A 24,110-nucleotide genomic window follows, 5' to 3' on the forward strand; every position below is an offset into this window, starting at 1 on the left:
CGACCACTCTACCCCTCAGCCACAGCCGCAGTGTGATTTATATTTAAGTATCCTAGCAGTTGTATCAGAAACTGCATGTACTCAATACCTGACTGTCAAATCAAATGAATTCACTACAATTCAAAAGCTTTTTGACAATATTTATTGTCACGTAACATAGAACTGAACATAAATGTATGATTGCAGACATGTATAATGTTCTCTCATTAACTAAATAAAAGTAGGACCACATTTCAAAATAAGACAAAATAATATATAAAATGCATTCTTTGACAATCCTTCCATCAGTAAATGGCTTTTGGTGTCGACCCAAAATCCAAGCGACTCTGAGGCACCACTCCTGAGCCCGGCTCAGGATCCTGGGGGACTGGTCCTACTGGGGGGGGTCTGGTCCTACTGGGGGGGACTGGTCCTACTGGGGGGGGTCTGGTCCTACTGGGGGAGGACTGGTCCTACTGGGGGGGGTCTGGTCCTAATGGGGGGGGGTCTGGTCCTACTGGGGGGGACTGGTCCTACTGGGGGGGGGGGGGAGACTGGTCCTACTGAGGGGGGGACTGGTCCTACTGGGGGGGTCTGGTCCTACTGTGATCTCGCTTCAGATTTAACTGGCTATGTTTGTTCAAAACCTTTATGTTTTGTCTCATAATGGCGTTTCACAGTTTCTGAACACATGAGACACACAGGTTCCTCTGTTTCTCTAACTCTCTCATCTGTCTGCACTGTAGAGTCCAGTACTTACCGCCGTGAATGCACAGACTTGATTGGCTGAGTAGTATCACGTGGGATGGCTTAACTCGCATGCAATTGGTCAATGCGTTTCCTCATCCGCTAAACCACTACCGTAATGACTACAAAAGCTGCGCCGGTTAAAAATAGAAGCTTCCCGTCAGGTTTTAAATCATAACCTTCTGTTTTAGTTTCTCTACGTTAGTCAGGACAAGTGGGAGGAGTCTGAATGTTGAGCAGCGTCCAGCACGAGTCGAGCTCCGTCTGCACCTGAACCTGCAGAGTGAACAGAGACTCACCTGGTTGCGAGAGACGACAAATAAAGACACCGTCTATAATCTGTGATTAAATAAAGTCTTTCCAGGTAAAATAAGCAGATTCACAGAAATACAACTCTTATTTCATTTAACAAAAATGCTTCAAATATTAGAAACATGAAAACACCAGCATGAGAACTTTTAAGTCAATTTAAAACAGGAACTATATGATCAAATAGCAATACATGAATGTGTCATTTTCACATGCACCCACCCACTACTGCTCTTGTGCTATCATCCGAGTGTCCAGAAGCCCCGACATTCATATTCAACTCAACACAAAGTCAAATACAACAAGATATCAGACTTTGAATTTGAACATCGGGGGTTGCGGACACTTGATGACACCACAGGAGCAGGATGGAGATATGTTATCTTTTTTCTCTTGTTTTATTAAGTCTGAAGATTTGATCACTAGTTACTTCAGTTCTAATGGATTCTGCTCTAACTCAGTTTCCCCTGAAACTCCACAAGTGTTTATTACACACTTCACCCCCCCCCCCATCATAGTGGTGACTACATGAGAGAAGTTTTATTTTTTTTAGTGAACTATCCCTTTAAATCTGGTCAGCTCCAAGTCATGCCCGAAACAGATAAAGGGCTAAAATCAGAATATGAATATGAAACAACGACATCAGCTGTGGCTCAGGAGGTAGAGCGGGTCATCCTCTCACCAGGTAGGCCGTTCGATTCCGCATGCTTCACACAGACACACTGTCAATTTGATTTTGCATTGTATGTTACATTTGCATAGTCATAAACCATTTATATTTTCCTGTGACATTATAAAAACACATGTTATGGACATAAACACAGTCAACGTTAACCAACAGTTAATTTCATCTTTGATGTTGTTTATTGAGAACATTAAAGACTCAGGGTAAACAACAGATCAGCTGATAGTTTATTGTTTCAAGTCAGACAAACATGGATCAACAGTTCCTACGTGATAAGCTAAAGCAATCAATCAATCATTAGAAATAAAAGAGACAACATTAAAAACAAGAACAAAACTGATACAACTCTTAATTATTCTCCTTGTTCACCTCCACCTCCCACTTCTCCAGAAAATCTTGCAGGTTCAGATTGAAAACGTCGATGCCTTTGGGGGACAGGTGGATGCCATCAGCCCGGTACAGGCCTGTGTTTGCGCCGCACCGGATGTTATCATGAGCGAGCGAAGTGCCACCCAGCTCCGAAATGATGTTCTGGATCCTGCGATTCACCGTGGTACGGACCAGATCGACTTCGTGGCTATCGGCCGAGTGGCGCCACACCCTCCGAGGGAGGATGTTGGACCACACGAGGATGCACTGTGGGAAGATGCTCCTCATGGAGGTCAGGTCCTTCTTGACAGCGGCCAGCAGGTCAGTTGGGCTGTCAGTACTCAGGTCGTTGCCCCCCAGATGCATGATGAGGACGTCTGGGTTGGGCCAGGTGACCTTCAGCTGGTGGAGCTGGGGCAAGAGCTGGGACCATGTCATGCCCTGGGTGCCCTTCCACCAGAGAGCCACCTTGCTGAGGTCCATGCCCAGCTGCATACCTACCTCCGGAGACTTGGCTCGGGACTCGGCCCAGTACACCAGCGAATGGCCACAAATCCAGACATTCTTGGGCTCGATGATCGGTTTGCCTAGAAATTTAAACAGAATACTTTAATAAGACAAAAAGACCAACAAATCTTTTGCATTGGATCTTAAGAAGTTGTACAAGTGTGCATAGGCAATTTGGACTTGCTTATGTTGCCCATGTACACTTGAGCCACATCTGAAGATACAACAAGCTGGATGACTGAGAATATTTATGATATTTTGCATTGGATGATCCCAAACGACTGAGAGCCACTAGGACTTGGGCAGGTTTCACAAAGATCTGTCCAACTGGTCTGTTGAGTGCGGTCAGTCTATGTTTTGTTCTTATATCCGTCTTAAGAGGTTGTTATTGTGAATGACACATCAGCACAAACATTTTAAATGGTCTGCTTACATATCTATATTGATTCTGAAGTTCTGGTAGATTGACCAAAATTAACCAAACATTGAGGTGAAATCCAACTGTTACACAAAAGCCAAACTGTCTTTATGAAACAAGCCCGGGAACTTAGAGAATACAATTACTAATATTCAAGACATTCATAGCTGTTTCAGTCTTAAGACATTAACCTGTCATAAAACCTAACAGCATCTTCTTAATTGTTACCATGTATCATTGAATAAAGAAATAACTATTGCATCAGGCGAGATAATCAACAAGTTCTACAGTTTACAGTTTGTATTGAATGGGGTCATAACCTAAGACGCATTAAGGTAAAGCAAAAAATGTTAAAAGTCTGAATATTTAATAAAATCTAAAAAACAGTTAAATAAAAAATATTTTGGAGACAGATGTTTGATTGACTTAAGACAATTATATGATCATTTTCAAAAGAATCTGAAAAGATCAAAATAATCACCTACCTTCACTGTCAAATATTGCCATTCTGCAATATACACATTTTCTTTTCTTTTAAACCCTCTGAGGAATATGAAATAAAACTACAAGCAAAAACTTACAGTTAAAAGATTTGAAAAGCTCTGGAGGACTGTTAGCTGCAGATTTAATCGTCTCTAGCTAAATGTTGAGTGTAATGTATTAACATACACTAAATCTCAACATTGGCTGTGCATGGAAACCTAACATGCACCATCATTTAAGCACCAAGAAAAGCACTGAAATCATTTGAAACCTGATACGACAAATTAACAAAAGACCTTGAAATAATGTTTGGACTTGTAACCTTCTAGCCCATTTTCAGGTGAATTAAGGTCTGGTATTTTGCGTCGAGAAAAGATATGGAATTTAATCTCGAATAAAAAGTTAACTTAGTGCTTGTCAAGACCCATTTAGTAAATATGAAATTCAGTTGCAATCAGAAATTGTTGAGTCATGTAGGACTTTAACTGTTTCCATATCTGTTCCGACTCCATACTGGACCTCGTCTTCTCCTCTTCAGTGTGAACTGATCTGTACTGGACTCTGGTGTCAGTCACCTGAGCAGATTGTTTGAATACAAAGATTTGACTCACGGTGTCGCAGAGACCACAGCAGATTGAAATGTACAAACAAGAGTGACCAACGGTGTACTGTTGTTTGAAGGATGGAACAGCAAAAGTGTTTGAAGATCAACTGAGATGTGATTGTATGCAAAGACTAAATGACGACCCAAAACCGTTTGGATAAACCGTTTCCCCAAACCCACCATACACCTGCTCGACGACCCGTATCTTACTCTTACAAACAGAACGACTGTGTCTACTAACTATAACAACATCTTGCTAGTAGCGATATCCAATAACGATGAGTTTGGAGATGCCTGAATCCTCCGCTCACATTCATGTCTGGGGCTCAGGACCAACGCCTTAACTCAAAATCTTAACATCAGTCGGCAAGTTTTACGATATTTGATGGACGACCTCTGACCAATTATTTTTAGAAAAAAACAACAAATATTTCACAGCCTAGATATTGTAATGGTCCTTTTAACAGATATTCAATTTTCTAAGTGAGACAATCTTAATGGACTCAACTTATTAATAAAATTATAAATTTAGCACATGAACAATCTGACGTTTAGCTCAAAATGTATGGTTAAGGAAAACCATTGACATTATTGGACGTTAGGTAGAGAGTTTACCACTTACCGTGTTGATGGCAGACTAGCAGTGTGTCGCTTTTGAAATTGATTAAGCTAACGATATCCAGCTGACCCCTACGTGATGTTTAAGTTCTCCACATTAGCCTGCTGAGCTAACGTAGATAGCTTCAGAGACGGTTGAGAAGACAGAGCTCAAGACCCAGAATCTTTAGGGCTGGAATTGACTGTTAATGAGTTTCAATACCAATGCAATATACAGCACTTAGTAAGCAGGCATGTAAACAGGTAGGCACATTTAGCTTTGATTAAATGCTACTCATCATTAGTAAATGTAGAATAATTCGTTTGCCATTCAAAAGTAGTGTCATTATCGGTGACAGGTCATTCACAGTGTTAACGTGAAGGTCACGGCCTTCCAGTGAAAGCTCCAAGTAGTCGGTAAATCATCTTTGGACATTCATAAATGATAAATATACTTAACATTATCCTGCAGAACACAGCTTACTTTTCAGATGTTTATACGTTGATTTTCAACTTGGAAACAACCTCAGTGACACAGGAACATCCGTGGATATGTCCATCACTAGCACTGTCGCTGTAAATGATTCATGACTGATGCAGCCTTGTGATAATCGACTTGTTGAACTTGTGAATCAAACAGAAGAACAAACTCAGATTGAACTTTAGCTTCAATGGCTTGACTACAACACCATTTACAAAGGGTCATTAAGTAAGGACGGTGAAGTAAAAGTAAATCCTCTGCTGGGGAAACTGTGCGACCAATTTGATATTTACTAAATCATTTTAACATAATGAAACTTAGTTCACTGCAAATTAACCTCAAATACTATGTGTGGGAACAATTTTGAACAGTAGTTTGGATCTTCTGTTAAAACTTTTCTGTATAATTGAGCAAACTTGACTTACCCTGAACAGCAGAAATGAAATATTCTATATATTTGATGCACAACACAAAATTCTGTAGAAAACAAAGAATGAAACATCTGGAGAATCACTGTAAAAAAAAACGAACTTCTAAAACGTGAACTTTTTTTAGTACGACCAGGATGAGTGAGACCTTCATGTAGAACTAATCTCCATGTGCTACCTTTTAGTAGCTTTTCGTTGTAGTACAGACTGAGCCGTTAGTCCACGGCCTTGTTATTCCTCCAACAACGTTGATCCTTGATTTGATATCTTGGCCTTTAGTGTTTTACCATCAATAATATAATTATAGTACTTTCCTTTTCCGCCAGCTGTACTGTGCACACACTTGAGCTCACTGTTAAAGTAACGACTAGCAGTTCTTACAGGGCAGCGCCGGCCTCTTCTGAAAGAGGGGCAATCAATGCGTACTGAGAAATAGTCAGTAGAAGAACATACTGTAGAAATATTAAGTATGATGTAAGGGATCTCTTACCAAATTATTAAGTGACTTACAACAAAGACATAAGGGGCAGATTGCATCAGTGATCTCACACGATCTATTCTTCACAAGTCAAAGTCAGAAGTGTGCCTATACATTGATGTTCTTATACTGAGTACTATATGTCTTACAATTCATCTTTGACTCCTCAAGGACAAGGACTGTGAGAATGAGGCTCAGGTTACAATCTGAGCGACCAATGATTGAAAAGCCAAGTTCGAGCTACACAACTTGTGGTCTTCTGATCTGGAGCCTTGAAGATGTTTTGTGTTCATACAACACGACAGACTGACAAAAGAGGTCACACACAATACAGCATCTTTTACCATGAGAAACCCCCGACTAGTAGGTCTGCTCTGGAAACTTTAACCAGCCTTCACCACGGAGCTGGAGCTGTAGCCTGGTACAAATCTAGTCGGACGGCGTGACGTGTTGGAGTCTCTCAAAATGCATCTTTAAAAAGCTCACACAGCAATAGCCGATCAAACTCCGATTCGGCTTAGATCTGGTAATAGCTGTATTTCAGCTGAAGAATACAAACCTCAGCCTGGAGAAACAACCGTATATGAAAGTATCACTGAAACTTGGTATCAAGTATTTACATATTTGAACTTGGTATCTAGCTCAGAGTATAAATGACTGAAAAATGTCAGACACTCAAGTCTGAATCAAAAGTAAACCCAAAGTTTGGTTTACTTAGTTTAATTAAAATATGGAAAGATATATCCTGGTGGGGTTAGTACCAAAGATTAGGTATGGTAGCAGCTCTGGTATATAACATTTCCAAATAAAACCTAACTTTACTGAAAACATGTCCTAGCTTCTTAACCTCTGACTGGACAGTGGTTGTTGAGCTCAAATAGTTTTTTGCAAAAGTTAAACAGTCATAATATTAAGAAAAAAGATGTTACTTTGTGGAGTCAGGTTTGCAGTTGCCTTCTTTTCTTGATAGTTGGAACAAACGACAAGGTTCGGTTAACGTGAGTGATGGAAAGACCGACCGCCCGGAACCGCAGAAGAAACGCTGGAGACGTCGGGGTTATCCTAACAGCAGCTGTATGGCTCAGTTTTGTTTGGAAGCTCAAGTATTGAGCATTCAAAGTATTTTTTGAAACTAACAATTTAGTAGCACTTAAATGGCACTTATAGCATTTTGTAGTTTTGCTTTAATTTCGAAGAAATTGTACTTTCTTGATTCATGTTGTTCTTGGTTTGTACCCTCGGGGTTGAATGCACTTACTGTGACTCGCTTTGGATAAAAGCGTCAGCTAAATGAAATGAAATGTAATGTAATGTAATGTATTACTCAAGTCACTGCATCAGTAGGGTTAGGTTTAGGGTCCACCTCTATGCAGAAACCCAAACATGAGCACTTGTGCTGCTCCTCCGCTCTGTGTGCGTCAACTAGGGATGGGCATTCGATTAAATTGTATTAATCGACCTTCGGGAGAGTTAATGACGAATTTCGATTAATCGTTAATATTTTTATATTAAAATTCACTATTTATAGGCTATATTAAAATGCAGTGAAAATAGAAAAAACACAGCGTGTTTCCTCATTGAGATCTTTATTACAAGATGAACAACTCTTGTGACAGTTAAACGGATCCGTTCAATGGTTACACTTGAAAATAAGCGCTGCTGTACACTTCAGTCCCGCTGAGAGATTAGCTAGCCGCTGAGAGCTAGCTCGATCTGACGGTTCTCGACCTCTCAGTCCGGTGGTTGTCACGTCCTCACTCCCGGAACCCCTCCACCAGACCCGGCTTTGTCCGGGTCCGAAAGGCTAGCTTTGGAGCTAGCCTCCGCTAGCTCCGGTGGCTAGCTGCGGAGCTCGGCTTCATGTCCGCACACGGACCATCAGTCTATGGGGAAGGGTGAGGGGTTCTGGGATTGAGAACGTGACAACAACCAGACTGAGAGGTCGAGAACCGTCAAATCCATCTAGATCTCATCAACGAAATTCTTAATGATCAATTAATCGATTGTCGATTAATTATGCCCATCCCTAGCGTCAACCTAACTTGATGTGGGTTTATCTCTATTCCAGCCACATGATTGGTTCGGCGCAGCGCTATTCTCTTTCTCGTGGACGGGATGAGTTCTATCGTCATTATATTGACGTGTCTTAAATTTCTATTGAAGTTATATCGCGATAATTATCGATATCGTTATATCGCAGAGCCCTATGCACAAGCCATCTCTGTAGCGTTGTGGTGAAATAACAACAATCAAGGGAAATCCTATAATGAATTCTACGTTAGTTGCTTTCTTTCTGAAATCTATGAGATGACACTGTTGACAACGAGGCACAAATCTAGCTTAGAACACGTAGCACTAGAAAGGTAACTATCTTAGGGCCTAACCGTGATAATTAGGCCTAGTTATTCATAGACAAAAGTAACTTGGGAAGCAAAACTTCCATTGTGTTAACGCATATCTTCTTGACATCTAATCATCTCTGGGCTTCTCACTCAAACCTGAATAACTCTGGGAGACAGAAGTCTATTTAAGCACAGCTGTCAACTTTAACTACAGATAGTATAAATAACATGCAACTGTAAGGTAAGTCAAGTTTTAACTTGAAAATGTATTTATATCCTTGAAACAAGCCGTGAATGTAATCTACTTAAAGCTAAACTCAAAGTCTGTAATTCAAAGGTTGCTAATTCCATGCATTTTCTATTTAATAAGTCCTAATACCTTGAGGGATCAGTGTGCCGTCCTTGTTCCTGTCTCCTATTCGCTTCCAGGTTTTCATCTCCTGGAACTGCTGCTCCCTTTTCTCCGAAATCCTCTGGTTGTACAAATCCAGCTGCAACATAAATATAGATTTCTGGTCAAGGCTTCATGTGATGCAGGTAAAACCTTGTCTGTCTATATCAAGGCTGCCCCCAACCAAACAATTTCCCAAATCGAGAAGTTGTCGTTCAAGTCATCAGAAAAGTTTTATTTACCGTATTTCCCGCACTATAGGGCGCACTGGATTATAAGGCGCACTGTCAACGAATGGTCTATTTTCGATCTTTTTTCATATATAAGGCGCACCTGACTATAAGCCGCATTAAGCGAAACAAAAGTCAGTCAGTCGACCGCCGCCGCCACCACCACCACCACCTAGGTCCCGCTGGGAAACAACAGCCTCCGTCCGGGCGCCCTCACCGGGAAGCGCGCTCATGCAGCGCGGACGCCGAGCACCACCACATCCGCCCCATAGCTCACCCACCCAAGGCCACCAGGGCCTCGCCGCCGGACATAGCGCCCAGGGAGAACCACGAGCAGGACAAGCCAGCACTGAACAGCCCCCCAGAGAACACAGCGGCCAGGGAGGCGACTCAGCCCCGCGCCCGCCACACCAGAGGAAGAGCCACAGTATTTATTACTCCGCGACGCTCCTGACGGTAGCCGTAATGCTGCAAGCAGTGCGGCTTTGTAGTTTACCAAAGTTGTACTAAAACATTTTGACAGAGCGCCGTGTACCACACAAAATCGCTTCGAGGTCAGTAAGCACAACCAGAATGAATCCATAAGGCGCTCCGGATGATAAGGCGCACTGTCGTTTTTTGAGAAAATTAAAGGCTTTTAAGTGCGCCTTATAGTGCGGAAAATGCGGTATACTTAATTTTGCAAAGTGTCTCATTCATTCACCCATTTGGGATGAAGTTGACCATTCTCCCTCCTTATACATCAGAATCTGTACTGTCCAATGTTACAGCAAGCACCCATGCTAAGTGGCTAACGCTAGGGAACTGTATATTTCCAATGGTTAGCCACGACAATGTCATGGTCAATGACAGAAGTTTGCCTGCAGTTTTCTTGCGTACCCTCTTGGGGTCATCTAGGAAATATCCTACACTTTTCTGTCCAATGTATTAAATAACCTTCAAATGGCCGCAGGGACCAGCTATGGAAATGATGTCTGTCGACGACTGACACCACTTTATAAGAGTTACACTTTTTTCTTCCCCTTATCGACCCGTCAAACTTGACAAAACTTCTTGTCAAATAATGTTTGGCAACGATGAGCTAAGTTACTTGTGAAAACATCTGGGAATGTAATCTATCTTTCTGAATTACTCACAGCGGATACATCTCCCATTGATGCTCCAAGGCAACAAGAATCTGTTATTGTTTCAGGAAATGTATTTCAGTTGCCAGCAACACCCTCTTGCAGTTCATCAAAACCCACACCCTTGTTATCGATATCTCTTAATTTCATTCTTGAGAATAAGTACCAGTTCTTGTATACTCATGTTAGAGGTTTTAGTAAACGCGTACCAGGGCTGATCATACCTTCTCCCTCTGCTTTGCCTTGATGTCATCCTCTGTGTTTCCTGTAGTCTGAGGACTGGAGGCTGATGGAGATTCGGTGGGTAAACTGAACTGAACTGATTTCACTGGTTTGGATGAAGTCTGCACAGCCAGAGACTTTACTGTCTCTATGACCTTCAGGCACCTGGCTACTGTTGTAGAGATGGCTGATTGGTCATCACCAGCAGGACATGATGATAGTGGTGTTTGTGTTATCGTGGCACTGGTTAAAGTCTGTGGAGGACTGGAGTCATTGGCTGTAGAAGGCTGGCCAATAAAAGAAAAGACTTTATGATTGGAGGGTGGAACAAAAGGAGGTTGTCCAGAGGGGCGTCGTGGAGGAGGTCCAGGAGGCGGTCCTGGAGGAAATCCAAATCTCGGGGGGGGTTGACCAGCTGCTGGAGCACCCATGTTGGAGGTTGTGCAGCTCTGTTCTGGAGGGACGTGGGTGGTGACTCCGAGTGGCCAGTTTGTAGGTGCAGGTGGACGTTGGTATTGAGCGGGGGGGGGCCCAGGAGGTGGTCTGGGAGAAGTGGTTGAGAGGGTACTCCCCATTGTCTTGCTAAGACTCTGCAACTGTTGCGCCTTCTTAAGCGCCTCCAGCTCCTGCTGGTCCAGGAAATCTTCATACTCTGAGACAGCTTTACACTCTCTGCTGAGTGGCTCCAGACTGGAGGATCTGACAGGAGATGGTGTGTGGATGTGATCGGATTCAACAGAACTCAATCTACGTGTTTGCAGTTGTTCTCTTGAATCCTCTCTTTCCGTGGATGAGGACTTCGAGCCGTAGATTTTCTCTTGAGCTCGGCTCGCTAGCTTGGACATGTCTCCTGTACTCAATTTCAGACCAATCGTACGAAGAAGACTCTGGATCTTGTCGTAGGGTTCTGTCTTGCTCTTTAATTCCTCACTTGTTCTCTCTAGTGATGCATGTTGAGGACTTGGTTGTTTCTTTTGCCCTTCTGGAGCTCGACTGCTGCTGGCTTGATTTTGAGCCAATCCCACAATCCGAGAGAACCCACCACCATCTTGAAGTGCCCGCTCATGAGGCAGTAAGTCATCATTAACATGAATTGGTTCTGATTTCTTTTCATTGCCCACCTTTTTATTGAGCATGTCAAGGAAACGGTCCAGGGGTGGCTTCTCAGCGGGAGGTGGCGTTGTGTTCTTCAGATTTGGCGATGGGCTTCTAGGAGGTGGTTCTGTGGGAGAAGAAGGTCTGAACAAAGGTTGGGAAAATGAAGAATGAGTCAGGGAGGGTTGGGTGGAGGCAGGTGACGGTGTAGACGGTGATGGATCATGGTGTCCTGGAGACTGGCTCCGGTTTACAGGTCGATACTGATCACTGTAAGGTTGGTCCGCACGTGCTGGGTCATGGCAGCGATCGTCATAGGGTTCATCATAAACATCATAGCGATCAGTGTACCGGTGGCTAGCAGACAGAGGGGGGCCACACGGAGGTTCAACATAGTGTCGACTCACATAAGGGCGGTCATCGTATGGATGGTTGCTGTATGGAGGCTCACTGTAAGGGCGATCAGCGTAGGGACGGCTCGGGTACGGATCCCCGCGCTCACTGTACTGCCGATCTTGGTAAGGACTGTACGGTCGATCATAATACGGATCATCATAGGGCTGAGGAGGACGATGGTGGTGCTCAGGTCCTTCTGGTCGTTTCTTCAGGATGGACCGGACAGGTTTGTATTCAGCGAGCGGCATGGAGATCCTGCCATGGTCGTAGTCAATGCAGGTCCTCTGTCCAGGCTCCAGTCCTCTGGGGTCTATTTCCACCAGTGACTTTTTGTAGGCAATCATCTCGTTCAGCTCCTCCAGCTCTCGCTTCTTCCTCGCCAGCTCATCATCCATGACTGCACGTCTGGGTGGAGGGCTCAGTTCCCTCCTCCTTTTGTGACCTTCCTCAGGCTCTCTGCTGGTTTTGCTCCTCTTCTTGGAGGCCCTGTCCTTGCTCCTATCCCTGCTCCTACTGTGACTCCTGCTGCGGCTCCTGCTTGAGCTCTTGCTCGGGCTTTTCGTACGACTTGTGCTTCGCCTGTGCCTGCTGCTTTTACGGTCACGGTCAGGACTGGTGCTACGTCTCCTTTTGATGATGCGTCCAAACTGGTCTCTGGCTGGACTCTTGCTCCTGCTTTTACTCCTGCTCCTGCCATATCGACGGCGACTGGCGCTGTGATCCCGTCTGCCAGAACCAGTCTTACTGTCCTGCGCTCGAAGACTTTTCACCACCGCCTTCAGCTTGTCTGTCTCTGGTTTTTCTTTCCTGAAATGGGGTTATTGTTATTATTTATAAATAATACTTATAATTATTTATTATTAATAAATAATAAATGAAGGAAGCGATGACTCACTCAGTCTCTTCTGAAGCTTTTGTCAGCTTTATGGTCATCTACCAGGGGACACAAACAGATATTACACTAAGTAAGAAAACCTCACCTGTAATTTAACTCACAACATTGTAAAAGCAAAACACAGCTTCATATCAATTAACTTATATAAAAGCTGTTTTAATTTCAATATTTTGAACATAAATGGCGACATGCAAAAGAAACAGGAAACATTTTTTTACACATCTGGAAAGAAAATAAAATAAACAACAAAACCTTAAGAGTTCTACCTTAATAACTTCTCTGTATTTGTATAAATATAAAGAATTCATACTTTTCCTTTGTTTGCTGCGACGCCACCAAGTTTGCGAACAGGGAGGAAAACACTCTCTGTATGACGTCTGATCCTGATGGCCTGAGTCCCCCCCTCTGCTGTCTCATGCTTGAAGAAACATTGAGTTATGACTCAGAAACATTGAAGGTTACATATATTGAACGATCCAGGAAACTCGATTAAACCGTGTGACGTCTCATTGATCTAAAAGAGTCTCAACGGATTAGAGCAAGTGAAGGTTAATTAAAATAATCAAGTTTTTTATATTATAGTAACATTGTTACACTTCCTGACAGAGCACAAAATATTAGTACTTTTTTTTTTTTATTTTACCTGACACACATACACACAAGTGTCTATGTTCTTTTTGTTGTTAATATCCTGTTAACTTACAATTATAATTGTCTTATCGTTATTTTTATAATCTATATTATAATATATATATAAATATATTTCATAAATATAATTATTAACCTATTTGTTCATCTGTTTGTTGTTTTACAATATTTGACTTACAAAGCTTCATTGACTTGAATATAAAACTTGTTTTCCAATCAAATGACTAGTACGTCAATCAGTGATCACTCATCCTTTCATTCAGAAACACAGGCTACCTACCAGCGCCAAGGTCAGTGTCCATTAACTCTAGTGTTCTCAGTGTAGCCTAAAGGAATATAAATGATACGTCACAGAGTCTAACTGTTTCTTTCTTTAATAAAATAATATAAATGAATCATCACTGGGTTGAACTGCTTCTTTCTTTACTTTGCAGTCGTTTGATTGTGTTAAGAAACTGTTGAATGGTTCACACACTACAACCGATGTGGAGACATTCCTCTGCCATCGCAGGCTCGTTGCAGTTCTATAGCTGGCCACTGATTTGTAAGACTGGTAATCGGGTGGCACTGTGTCATGCTCTGCCCACATGAATACTTAATATTCAGCTTAGAAAAATTGAATGACAAATTTTATTTATTTTGATGCAAGACGTTTTAAGGAGCGGGAACACTGGAATCCTCAGATTAGTTGACTCCGGTATCAGACGACTCACCGGAACCACGCTGAACTCAACCTTTTCGTTCAGCTCCAGTTTCTTCTTCTCGATCACCTCAGCCATGCGGAAGAAGAGCTGTGGGTTCTGACTGCACTTGATCATTCCAGAATCGGCAGAAAACTCGATCACAATGCCCTGGTTAGAAAAACGTCATACACATTAACGGGGAAAACCCATCACACTGTTCTTAGTCATTACTGGATCGACAGCTTTTCTCAAGTTCTCCGAGTGTTCAGGTTCGATTCTCAGAATGACTCAGAACATGACTTGTCTGCGGTTTGTAAATCCAAAGGACAACCCAGAGTTCGGACCAGGACGCACAGCTGCAGTCCTACACACTTCTCTGCACTCCCTTTAGATCACACAACCCCAGAGACTTCTCTCTGATTACCCTTGATCAGCTGACCACAATAATCTCATCATCTAAACTCACAACTTTATCTTTGTTCCCATTCCTATAAAAGGTACTCAAGGAAATTCTGCCCCTAGTTAATATTACTGAACAAAATCAATCTTTCGTTATTAACAGGATGTACCACAGTCCTTTAAACTAGTTGTAATCAAACCCCCCAACACAGAGACGTTGCTCCTTAACAACTATGAGACAAACTGGGATTGGTGAATATGAGACTATACAAATAAAGTGTGATTGATTTATTGATGGTTTGTAAATCTTACATGTCGACGTTGTTCTGTCGACTCTTCGAAGGAATCCGGGAGAATCTCCACGAAGGTTGCTCGCTCCTCTTTGGTCTCTCGATTGGTGGCGATGTTGAAACGCACCTTCACAGATCAGACAGAGACATTTTAAATGAAGGAAAAAAGCCGCTGGTTGATCATGAAGAAGTTACTGAGTACAAATACTTAGTTATTCTACAGACATTTTAACATAAACATCTGAACTTTCTTCTAGTTACATTTTTAGAACCGAGTCCTACTTTTGCTTGAATGTGTTTCAGGGGAATTATCCGTTTTTTGATTCTGTATTATCGAGCGTCACCTTCTCAACCTAAATGGACAATGACTCAGAAAAGATTACACCTTGTTGTGTATCTATCAGTGCTGATCACACACAGACTTGCATGACAGGAGAAACAACACAGGAAAGTGAGAAATGAAAGAATATCCCTTATACCGACAACAAAGAGGAAGTAACAAATCTCCATTTCTGAACTAAGAAAAGAAAATGTACACATTTCATCCTCCTTGGATATTTTTCATTTTCACTAATCTTTTCTTACTTTAACCTGGTTTTATTTTACAGTTTGTTTAATTTTAAGTTAGAGTGCTTTAAGTGAAATAATCTTTGAAGGAGTGGACGATATACTCGATGTAACGCGGCTTGTACGACGTGCACTGTATAAAATGACTGAACCGCGACGATAGAGTATAAATTGTCATGTGAATGTTTTAAACGGCATGAAATTCTCTTTGAGTTTCGCTTCTCTCTCCCCCACCCGTCCAGAAAACTCTTGTGCACATGCGTATTTTAGTGTCATGAGTGAAGAGACTTTATTGACTTTAAAGGTTTGTTCAAGAGATTGAACGCTGATGTTTCACAACTGATAAGTGTCTGTTTATTGTTAAAGTGTCAAGTAGCACAGGTCAGCAGGTCAGTGGAGGAGGACACTCAGACAGAAACTCAGACAAAGACGGGCAGATCTTTACTTAGCGTCCTGATCCTGAGGCAGCGCTGGTTATAATTATTTCTGAATATTTATGGGTAATGTTTTCTGTTAAATACAAATTATTTCTCTGGTTGTGGAATCTGCAACAGGAGAGGCTGCTCCTCTATTAGAAGAGAGTTCTGGGTTGTTGAAATGGAAAAGTTTGAGTTCCAACCCGAACCCTCATCCTAACCCTAAAACCAAGTCTTAGCCCTCAAACAGCACTTTGAATCTGTGAGGACCAGCCAACATGTCCTCACAACTGTAGAAAGACAAACACACCTTGTCTCCGTCCAGCATGGTGGCAGAGGACAGCAGGTCACTGGGACTGAAAGGAAGTTGTTTCTGTTGACCATCCACCGTCATCACCAGTCGACCCATTTCCTGTTGAGGTTTGTCTCCGCCCCTGATGTCAGTCGGCTGATCCTTCTTCACCTCCACCTTTCCCTTCTCTCCATCAGCTTTTTCTTCTGCCTCTTCTTTCTCATCTTCATCCGTTTTCTCAACTTTTATTTCCACCTTCACCAGGAAACATCTGGACTTAATTTGACTATATTAACATGTTTGCAGTACCAACATTTTGTTTTTTTACCTGAGCAAGGAGCGTTTGTCCGTCCTCAGAACCTCCTCCTCCTCCTCCTCCTCCTCCTCCTCCTGCTGCCGATGGCGTCGGTTCCTCCGGCTCCTTCTTCATCTCCTTACGAGGGATTTTAGAAATGGCTCGGAGGACGGTTCCTTCGAATCGCTCCTTGCTGATGTTGTCCATGGAGCCAGGGTGTCTCATGGTGAAGCCGAGCGGCGTCCACTGCAGCAAGAAAACCTCCATCAGCAGCAGCTTGTTCATATCATCAAATTAAATACATATTTTAAAATAATCTTACTGGTTTCACTTTTACTTTCTAACATATCTGTTAAACGAGGCAATGAGTGGGTTCAAGCTCTCTCGTAGTCAATACAAGGAAGCAGCTCAGCTGCCTGAGTTCAAATGGAAAGAGGACTAACAGGTGTCAGGCTTCATGGCGCTTGTTTACTTAGTGAGAACAAACTCTCGTCTCATCATTTGCTTTCATGAGTCATGAGTGGTGTGATAATTACGCACTCAAAGTTGCGCCATTCGTCCATCCTTCATTGGATTTGTAAGAAACTTGTTGAGCATGTATAGGAGACAGATTTAACTCCTTTTAGTCAGTTTGATAAGAATATGTCAAAAGCATCCAGAGTGATAGTTGGTAATTGATAGGCCACGCCCACTTTATGTTTTTGGTCCATACTTGTGCCGGGAGCACAAGTACCAAATTTGGTGTAATTCTTTCCATTGGCAAGTGCAGAACACATTTTTGGCGCCCCCTATGGGCGAGACTCAGAAGGCTTTAAGACACCCATTCCAAAACACAACCAAGTTTCATGATAATTGGACAAATTGTTGAATTATGGCCAATTTCCTGTTTGTCCAGCACCATTGGTGTGTCGGGGGAACTTCTTTTTAAATGCAGTATTACAGCGCCACCATGTGGCCAATTGAGGTCGTGTTTCTTGAAAAGTTGATGCAGTTATTGTGCCACGTTTCCTGTTTCTAGCTCATTCCAGCTCATTGGAAATTTAATGTTTTCTCTGTTTTTTTTCTTCATCTAAATTAAACAAACTTATATGAGAAGTTTTGATAGATATTGAACATTAATGAATGTTCACGTCGTCTCCTCACCTTGTCTTTGGCGGATGCCAGCGCCGCCGCCACATCCGCCTTCTTCCTTCTTTCGGCCTCTCTCTCTTGCTCCTCCTCCTCCCTCCTCCTCTTCCTCTCATCCTCCTCCCGTTTCTTCTTCTCCTCCTCACACTTCTTCTTCTTCTTCTCCTCCTCCTCCCGTCGTTTCTGCTCCTCCAGGATTTTGTCCTCCACCCTCTTCGTCCTCCGCAGCCTGATCGCTCTCTTCTTCGTATTTATCTGCAACACAGAGATGGTGAGTGGAGCTCATCACTTCCTGTCCCTTGTCTCCTGTGGCTGTGGTTGGTCAGAGCCTCACTCACCAGGGTGGTGGTGAATTCCACCTGCTTGTGGATGTCGCTGCTGTTGAACTCGCTGTCGCTGAAGTTCTCACAGATGTCAAAGGGAAGCTCCACGTGGTCGTCAGCGTTCACGATTCCTTCTTCAGAGCCAAGATAAGTGATGATGCCCTAAAATCACAAGCGATTATTAGAACAGATGATAATTAGTTCTCTCACTCCACCTCAGACGTCTCTGGTGTGTTGATGTGTATGTATCTGTAGTTGCTTTCAGACCTGCACTCTGGAGATCCTCCACAGCTTCTCCAGAGTGTTCAAGCAGAGAGCTTCAAGACTTTCTGCTGCTGTGATGTGTGAAGAACTAATCTGGATCCAATTCTCCAGAGAACCTCCAGAGGTCATGTGTGAAAACAGCTTGTGTGTGTGTATTGTTCCGTGTGTGTATGTGTGTTACCAGCTGTCTTGTCTCTTTTGTGTAGCTGAAGGTGAAAGGGATTTTGGGTTTGATGTTTGCCGCTCTCTTCTTTCTTGTTCCCATGTCGACCAGCAGGTTGATCAGCACATGGTCATTCTTCAGGAGCGTCACGCCACAGTCCCGGTGGCTGAAGGTCACGTTGGTCCTAACGGGGCCGATGTTGGCGTGGATCTGTCCCGGGTAACCTGGCAAGACGGGCTAAGAAGAGAGCAAGAGCCATCAGGATGTTAAATAGCAGCACCGCAGTTAGAAATGATGTCACTGGTCAGGGTGGTCACTCACCGTGGGCTCGATGATTGGCTGACTGACGATGCCCTCATACAGCTCCGTGTCCAGCCACATGTGGGGCCCCAGCTCGGGATTGGCTCTTCCTCTGGGCGTCTTCATTAACTCTCTGTTGCTCTCATTGTTGCCGTTTTCCACCTCAGAGTCCTCCGTGGCGGTGGAGAGCATCAGGAGGAGCGGCTCCTTCACACGCCGGATCCTGACAGCGTGCTTTCCTGTAATTTGCTGATCAAGCACATTTAAACATGTCAGAGAAGTGATCAACCAGGAGTAGCCATGACAACAAACCCTACAACACATTAAATATGAAGAGATTTGATGACTCATTACTTAAAATCAAGCAAAAAAATCATAACATAGGGTTAGGACTAACCCTATAGAGCAGACAGAGACAGGAAGTGACGTATTGAGTCTGCTGCAGAGGTCATGTGATCATGTTTTCATCAGCTGACACCTTCAGCTCTGATCACCACAAACTATTCACATCTTCGTCTGTGTCTTCATCGTGTGTGTCAGCACTTTTTCACCGATCTTTGTTTTTGTTTCTTCATGTTTGTGTCCCGTGTTAGAAGCTGCTGCTGTAACAACTGAATTTTGTCTATTTCTATTCCAGCCACATGATTGGTTGGGCGCGGCACTTTGCTCATTATCGTTGGCTGTTCGTGTTGTCCGATAAAACATGGATGGAATCAGTTCTATCAAAATTATATTGACATGCCTTACATTTCTATAACTATATCGCGATAATTATTGCTATCGTTACCCTCACCGCATGCAATGTAATCAGAGTACCATATTTGAATGGTGTGGACAGGTACAGAGGAGCCACTCCTCACCGTGACGACGCTGAACTCCACCTCCTCGTCGATGTCCTCGGCGGTGAACTCCACGTCGCTGAAGTTTTCCTTGATGACGAAGGGAAGCTCGTCGTGTTCGTCAGACTTGATGATGCCTTTGTTATCTTTCAGGCTGATGATGACACCCTGAAACACATGGGATGAAAATAAACAACAGACGAGTGAGTGTGTTGGTAAGCTACAGTTCTGGATCAGTCGCGGTCGATGACATCATCAGCTCTGACCTTCTCCCTGGTCTCGTTGGTGTGGCTGAAGGTGGCAGGTATTTTGGGTTTGATGTTGGTGGCTCGCCGCTTCTCTGTCACAATGTCCATCAGCAGGTTGATGAGCACCTGGTCGTTCTTCAGCAGCGTCACCGCGCTATCCTTCCTGTCAAAAGTCAGGTTGGTCCTCAGAGGTCCGATGTTCACGTGAACCTGACCTGGGTACTGACGCTCGCCGGGCTACAGACACACAAACAACAGCATCAGTAACAAGGAATGAAGGAAGACGAAGACAAGGACAAAGACAAATAAAACTACCTGAGGCTCCACGATTGGCTGCGTGACGACGGCCTCGTAGATCTCTGAGTCCACGTTCTCCGTCCCACCCGGCGCCACTTTAACGTCCGTTGCAATCAGAATGTTCTGCACAGCCAAACAACTCAATGTTACAAATACAATAACACATTATTATTGCAGACACAACTATGGTTGCAAAGGGGCGGACAATATCCAGAAACTTTCCGGAACTTTCCATGGGAAGTTGAGCTCGGGAATTTTGGGACTTACGCAAAACAATTTTTAGCGCAAATTAAACGCTGAGCAATAAAAACATCATTCAAAACTCTATTTTAAAGATGTATGGAACGTTGAGTTTCAACCCTCCACTGTGCATTCTTCCATCACATGCACAGATAACTCCCAGCATGCTTCACTCTACAGCAGGGCTACTGAGGCCTGCTGTAGAGTGAAGGACTAGTCAGGTAAGTTTCCATGATATTACTGGGAAAATATATTAGCATGCTGATTAAGGATTGTTCATCTGTTCATCTAGACTATTTCCATTCATTTATCCATCAATTGTAAAATGTGTTTACAGACGATTCCAATTGTTTGGCTAACTATTTATATCTCTGGCATTGCATTAGTGTTTTTTTACAAACTTTGTTCTCATCTTATTCTACAGAACAATGCCACGTGCACTCTCTCATGTGTGGAGACATTTCACCCCATCCAATGTAGAAGGAAAGGCTGTGTACATTTGCAAATACTGTGCAAAGACCTATGTTAAGAATGACACAACGATGCAGAAGCATATAGTCAAGTGCCCAAAGTTTCCTCAGGGCTCAAATCAGCCTATGACACAACAAAATGTTTATATTTATCTCTGTATATGACAAGGTAAATACAGTTTTAATTACCCACACAATTTCCTGTTTATTCCTGTTAATTCCCATGGAAAGTTTCCAACTTTGAATATTCCCGGAATTTTGCACACGCACACGCTCACCTTCTCCTTACAGCCGGTGAAGTGAACTCTGACCCCGGGCGTCATGGCTTTGGGGTTTCCAAAGAAGGCTTGGAAGCTGAAGGTGAACTTCTCCAGATCTTCTCTCTCGATGTAACCGAACGTCGGCTGAAGAACCAAGATGAACAGATCAAATGATGAGGTCATAGATCGCTCAGAAGAGAAAAGTCTTCTGATCATTCAAGTTCAGGTTCAAGTGACATCGTGTGAGATTCCGGTTCACACTTTACAAAACCAGTTACGTGAAAACACACGTCACATGACCATTCATATATAATGGTCATGTGACGTAAACAGGAAGTAGATTGTCTCCTCTGTAGGTGGTTGCCTAGTTACAGACAATCCTATTGTCAGTGATTCTTACCCCGATGAAGGAGATGATCCCTGTGGACCTGCCAGGAGGAGGCCTGAGGACAGACACACAAACACACAAACACAAACTTTAGCTTCACATGCTAATGAACTGGCTGTATCTTCTTCAACACATCTTCTCGAACAGACACTTACTTATCAAACGTGCGTTTTCCCAGCAGGCCGAGCGCCCGGGCGGCCTTACTGGGTTCGGGTTTGGGTTTGGGTTTGGGCGGGGGGGCCGGGGCAGCAGGTGCTTGTGTGTCGGCCGGTTCCTCGGTGGATTCTTTTGTGTCAGCTTGAGTCGACTCAGTGGGCGGAACTGAAATCAGCGCCTTAATCTGAGAAAAACATCATTAAAAAAACAAAGAAGTAAAAATGAATAAAGATTTATACTGAAAGTTTGAAGCCTGGTCCTGGTCCTGGTCGGTACTGACCCACTCAGGCTGGTCGGGGGGGGGGTTGGGCATCGGCTCCTCCAGGATGGTCTGGAGATGAAGAGAGAAAAGAGGAGTTACTGGAGGAACCAGAACCAGAAAGATCTCCTTCACACGCTCATCACTGACAAACTGGTTCACATGAGTCTGAACTGGTTCACATGAGTCTGAACTGGTTCACATGAGTCTGAACTAGTTCACATAAGTCTGAACTGGTTCTGAGTCTGAACTGGTTCACACGAGTCTGAACTGGTTCTGAGTCTGAACTGGTTCACACGAGTCTAAACTGGTTCTGAGTCTGAACTGGTTCACACGAGTCTGAACTGGTTCTGAGTCTGAACTGGTTCACACGAGTCTGAACTGGTTCTGAGTCTGAACTGGTTCACACGAGTCTGAACTGGTTCACACGAGCCTGAACTGGTTCACACGAGTCTGAACTGGTTCTGAGTCTGAACTGGTTCACACGAGTCTGAACTGGTTCTGAGTCTGAACTGGTTCACACGAGTCTAAACTGGTTCTGAGTCTGAACTGGTTCACACGAGTCTGAACTGGTTCACACGAGTCTGAACTGGTTCTGAGTCTGAACTGGTTCACACGAGTCTGAACTGGTTCACACGAGTCTGAACTGGTTCTGAGTCTGAACTGGTTCACACGAGTCTGAACTGGTTCACACGAGCCTGAACTGGTTCACACGAGTCTGAACTGGTTCACACGAGTCTGAACTGCTTCTGAGTCTGAACTGCTTCTGAGTCTGAACTGGTTCACACGAGTCTGAACTGGTTCACACGAGTCTGAACTGGTTCTGAGTCTGAACTGCTTCCGAGTCTGAACTGGTTCACACAAGTCTGAACTGGTTCACACAAGTCTGAACTGGTTCTGAGTCTGAACTGCTTCTGAGTCTGAACTGCTTCACACGAGTCTGAACTGCTTCTGAGTCTGAACTGGTTCACACAAGTCTGAACTGGTTCTGAGCCTGAACTGGTTCACACGAGTCTGAACTGGTTCTGAGTCTGAACTGGTTCACACGAGTCTGAACTGGTTCACACGAGTCTGAACTGGTTCTGAGTCTGAACTGGTTCACACGAGTCTGAACTGGTTCACACGAGTCTGAACTGGTTCACACGAGTCTGAACTGGTTCTGAGTCTGAACTGGTTCACACGAGTCTGAACTGGTTCACACGAGCCTGAACTGGTTCACACGAGTCTGAACTGGTTCACACGAGTCTGAACTGCTTCTGAGTCTGAACTGCTTCTGAGTCTGAACTGGTTCACACGAGTCTGAACTGGTTCACACGAGTCTGAACTGGTTCTGAGTCTGAACTGCTTCTGAGTCTGAACTGGTTCACACAAGTCTGAACTGGTTCACACAAGTCTGAACTGGTTCTGAGTCTGAACTGCTTCTGAGTCTGAACTGCTTCACACGAGTCTGAACTGCTTCTGAGTCTGAACTGGTTCACACAAGTCTGAACTGGTTCTGAGCCTGAACTGGTTCACACGAGTCTGAACTGGTTCTGAGTCTGAACTGGTTCACACGAGTCTGAACTGGTTCTGAGTCTGAACTGGTTCTGAGTGTTGGATGTAGATCAGAGGATCCATGATGCTCACCTCTCCGGCCCAGCCGGGGGGGGGGAAGGCCGGGAACCCGAACGGAGGGAGGCATCCTTGAGGAGGCACCGGAGGAACGGCCACGGGAGCGAAGGCTGCAGGGTCCGGAGGAGGCATCGCCACGGGGGGTCCGGGAGGAGCAGCCTCAGGTCCCCATGGCTCAGGAAGACCTCCGGGACCCCAGCCCGGGTGTCCCCAGCCAGGGGGGAGGGGGGGCCGGTCAGGTCCCCAGTCTTCTGGGTGGAGATGTCTCCAGTCTTCTGGGTGGAGATGTCTCCAGTCTTCCGGGTGGAGATGTCTCCAGTCTTCTGGAGGAGGACACCAGTCGTCCGGATGAGGTCCCCATCCCTGTGGTGGTCCTCTTGGCCCCCAGTCGGGATGGGGAGGTCCTCTCAGATCCCAGTCCGGTGGGGGGGGGGCCCAGCCTCCCGGCGGGTAAGGCCCCCACTCATCCAGCGGGCGAGGCCATCCTTCAGGCGGAGGAGCCCCCCAGCCCCCCAGCGGAGGAGGAGGAGGGCCCCAGCCAGGTGGACCCATGTCCTCGCCTGGGGGTCCCATCGGGGGTCCCATCGGGGGTCTCTTGTCCCGTCCCATCCCCACGGATCCGTGAGCTAACCGGGCTAACGCGACACCGACCCCGGGTCAGACGCTCATCGGTTCACTCGAGGTTTGCTTCCGGGTTCACACAAACTGCGTCACTCAAATACACGTCGACATTAAAACGGTAAAATGTAAGAGCCACACAAACTCCGACAAACACAAACACGCCACTCGGAGGC

General features: G+C 44.4%; 1 protein-coding gene across 1 annotated transcript; it reads right to left on the bottom strand.

Moving 5' to 3' along the window:
- Positions 1-1,933: 1,933 nt before the first annotated feature.
- On the bottom strand, positions 1,934-24,107 carry si:dkeyp-121d4.3 (uncharacterized). The gene is made up of 21 exons (XM_061086903.1): positions 23,332-24,107; positions 21,727-21,777; positions 21,446-21,630; positions 21,303-21,345; positions 20,921-21,046; positions 19,951-20,055; positions 19,654-19,872; positions 19,409-19,555; positions 18,570-18,797; positions 18,267-18,485; positions 17,837-17,983; positions 17,514-17,753; positions 16,404-16,616; positions 16,094-16,330; positions 14,823-14,927; positions 14,142-14,279; positions 13,091-13,198; positions 12,781-12,818; positions 10,397-12,692; positions 8,807-8,918; positions 1,934-2,676 (listed from the first exon to the last, which is right to left on the bottom strand). Exons 1-21 carry the CDS (start codon positions 23,923-23,925, stop codon positions 2,069-2,071), a joined length of 6,159 nt encoding a protein of 2,052 aa, XP_060942886.1. The 5' UTR covers positions 23,926-24,107; the 3' UTR covers positions 1,934-2,068.
- Between the last annotated feature and the right edge of the window lie 3 nt (positions 24,108-24,110).

This window comes from Limanda limanda, chromosome 15 (genome assembly GCF_963576545.1).
Source record: "Limanda limanda chromosome 15, fLimLim1.1, whole genome shotgun sequence".
NCBI classification, from domain to species: domain Eukaryota; kingdom Metazoa; phylum Chordata; class Actinopteri; order Pleuronectiformes; family Pleuronectidae; genus Limanda; species Limanda limanda.

Coding starts and splice junctions, on each gene's coding strand:
- si:dkeyp-121d4.3 (XM_061086903.1), bottom strand. CDS start 23,925: ATGGGACGGGACAAGAGACCCCCGATGGGACCCCCGATGGGACCCCCA. Junction 14,928..16,093: donor CCATGCTGGACGGAGACAAG/GTGTGTTTGTCT, acceptor TGATCTGTGAAG/GTGCGTTTCAACATCGCCAC. Junction 12,693..12,780: donor AAAGCTTCAGAAGAGACTGA/GTGAGTCATCGC, acceptor ACCCCATTTCAG/GAAAGAAAAACCAGAGACAG.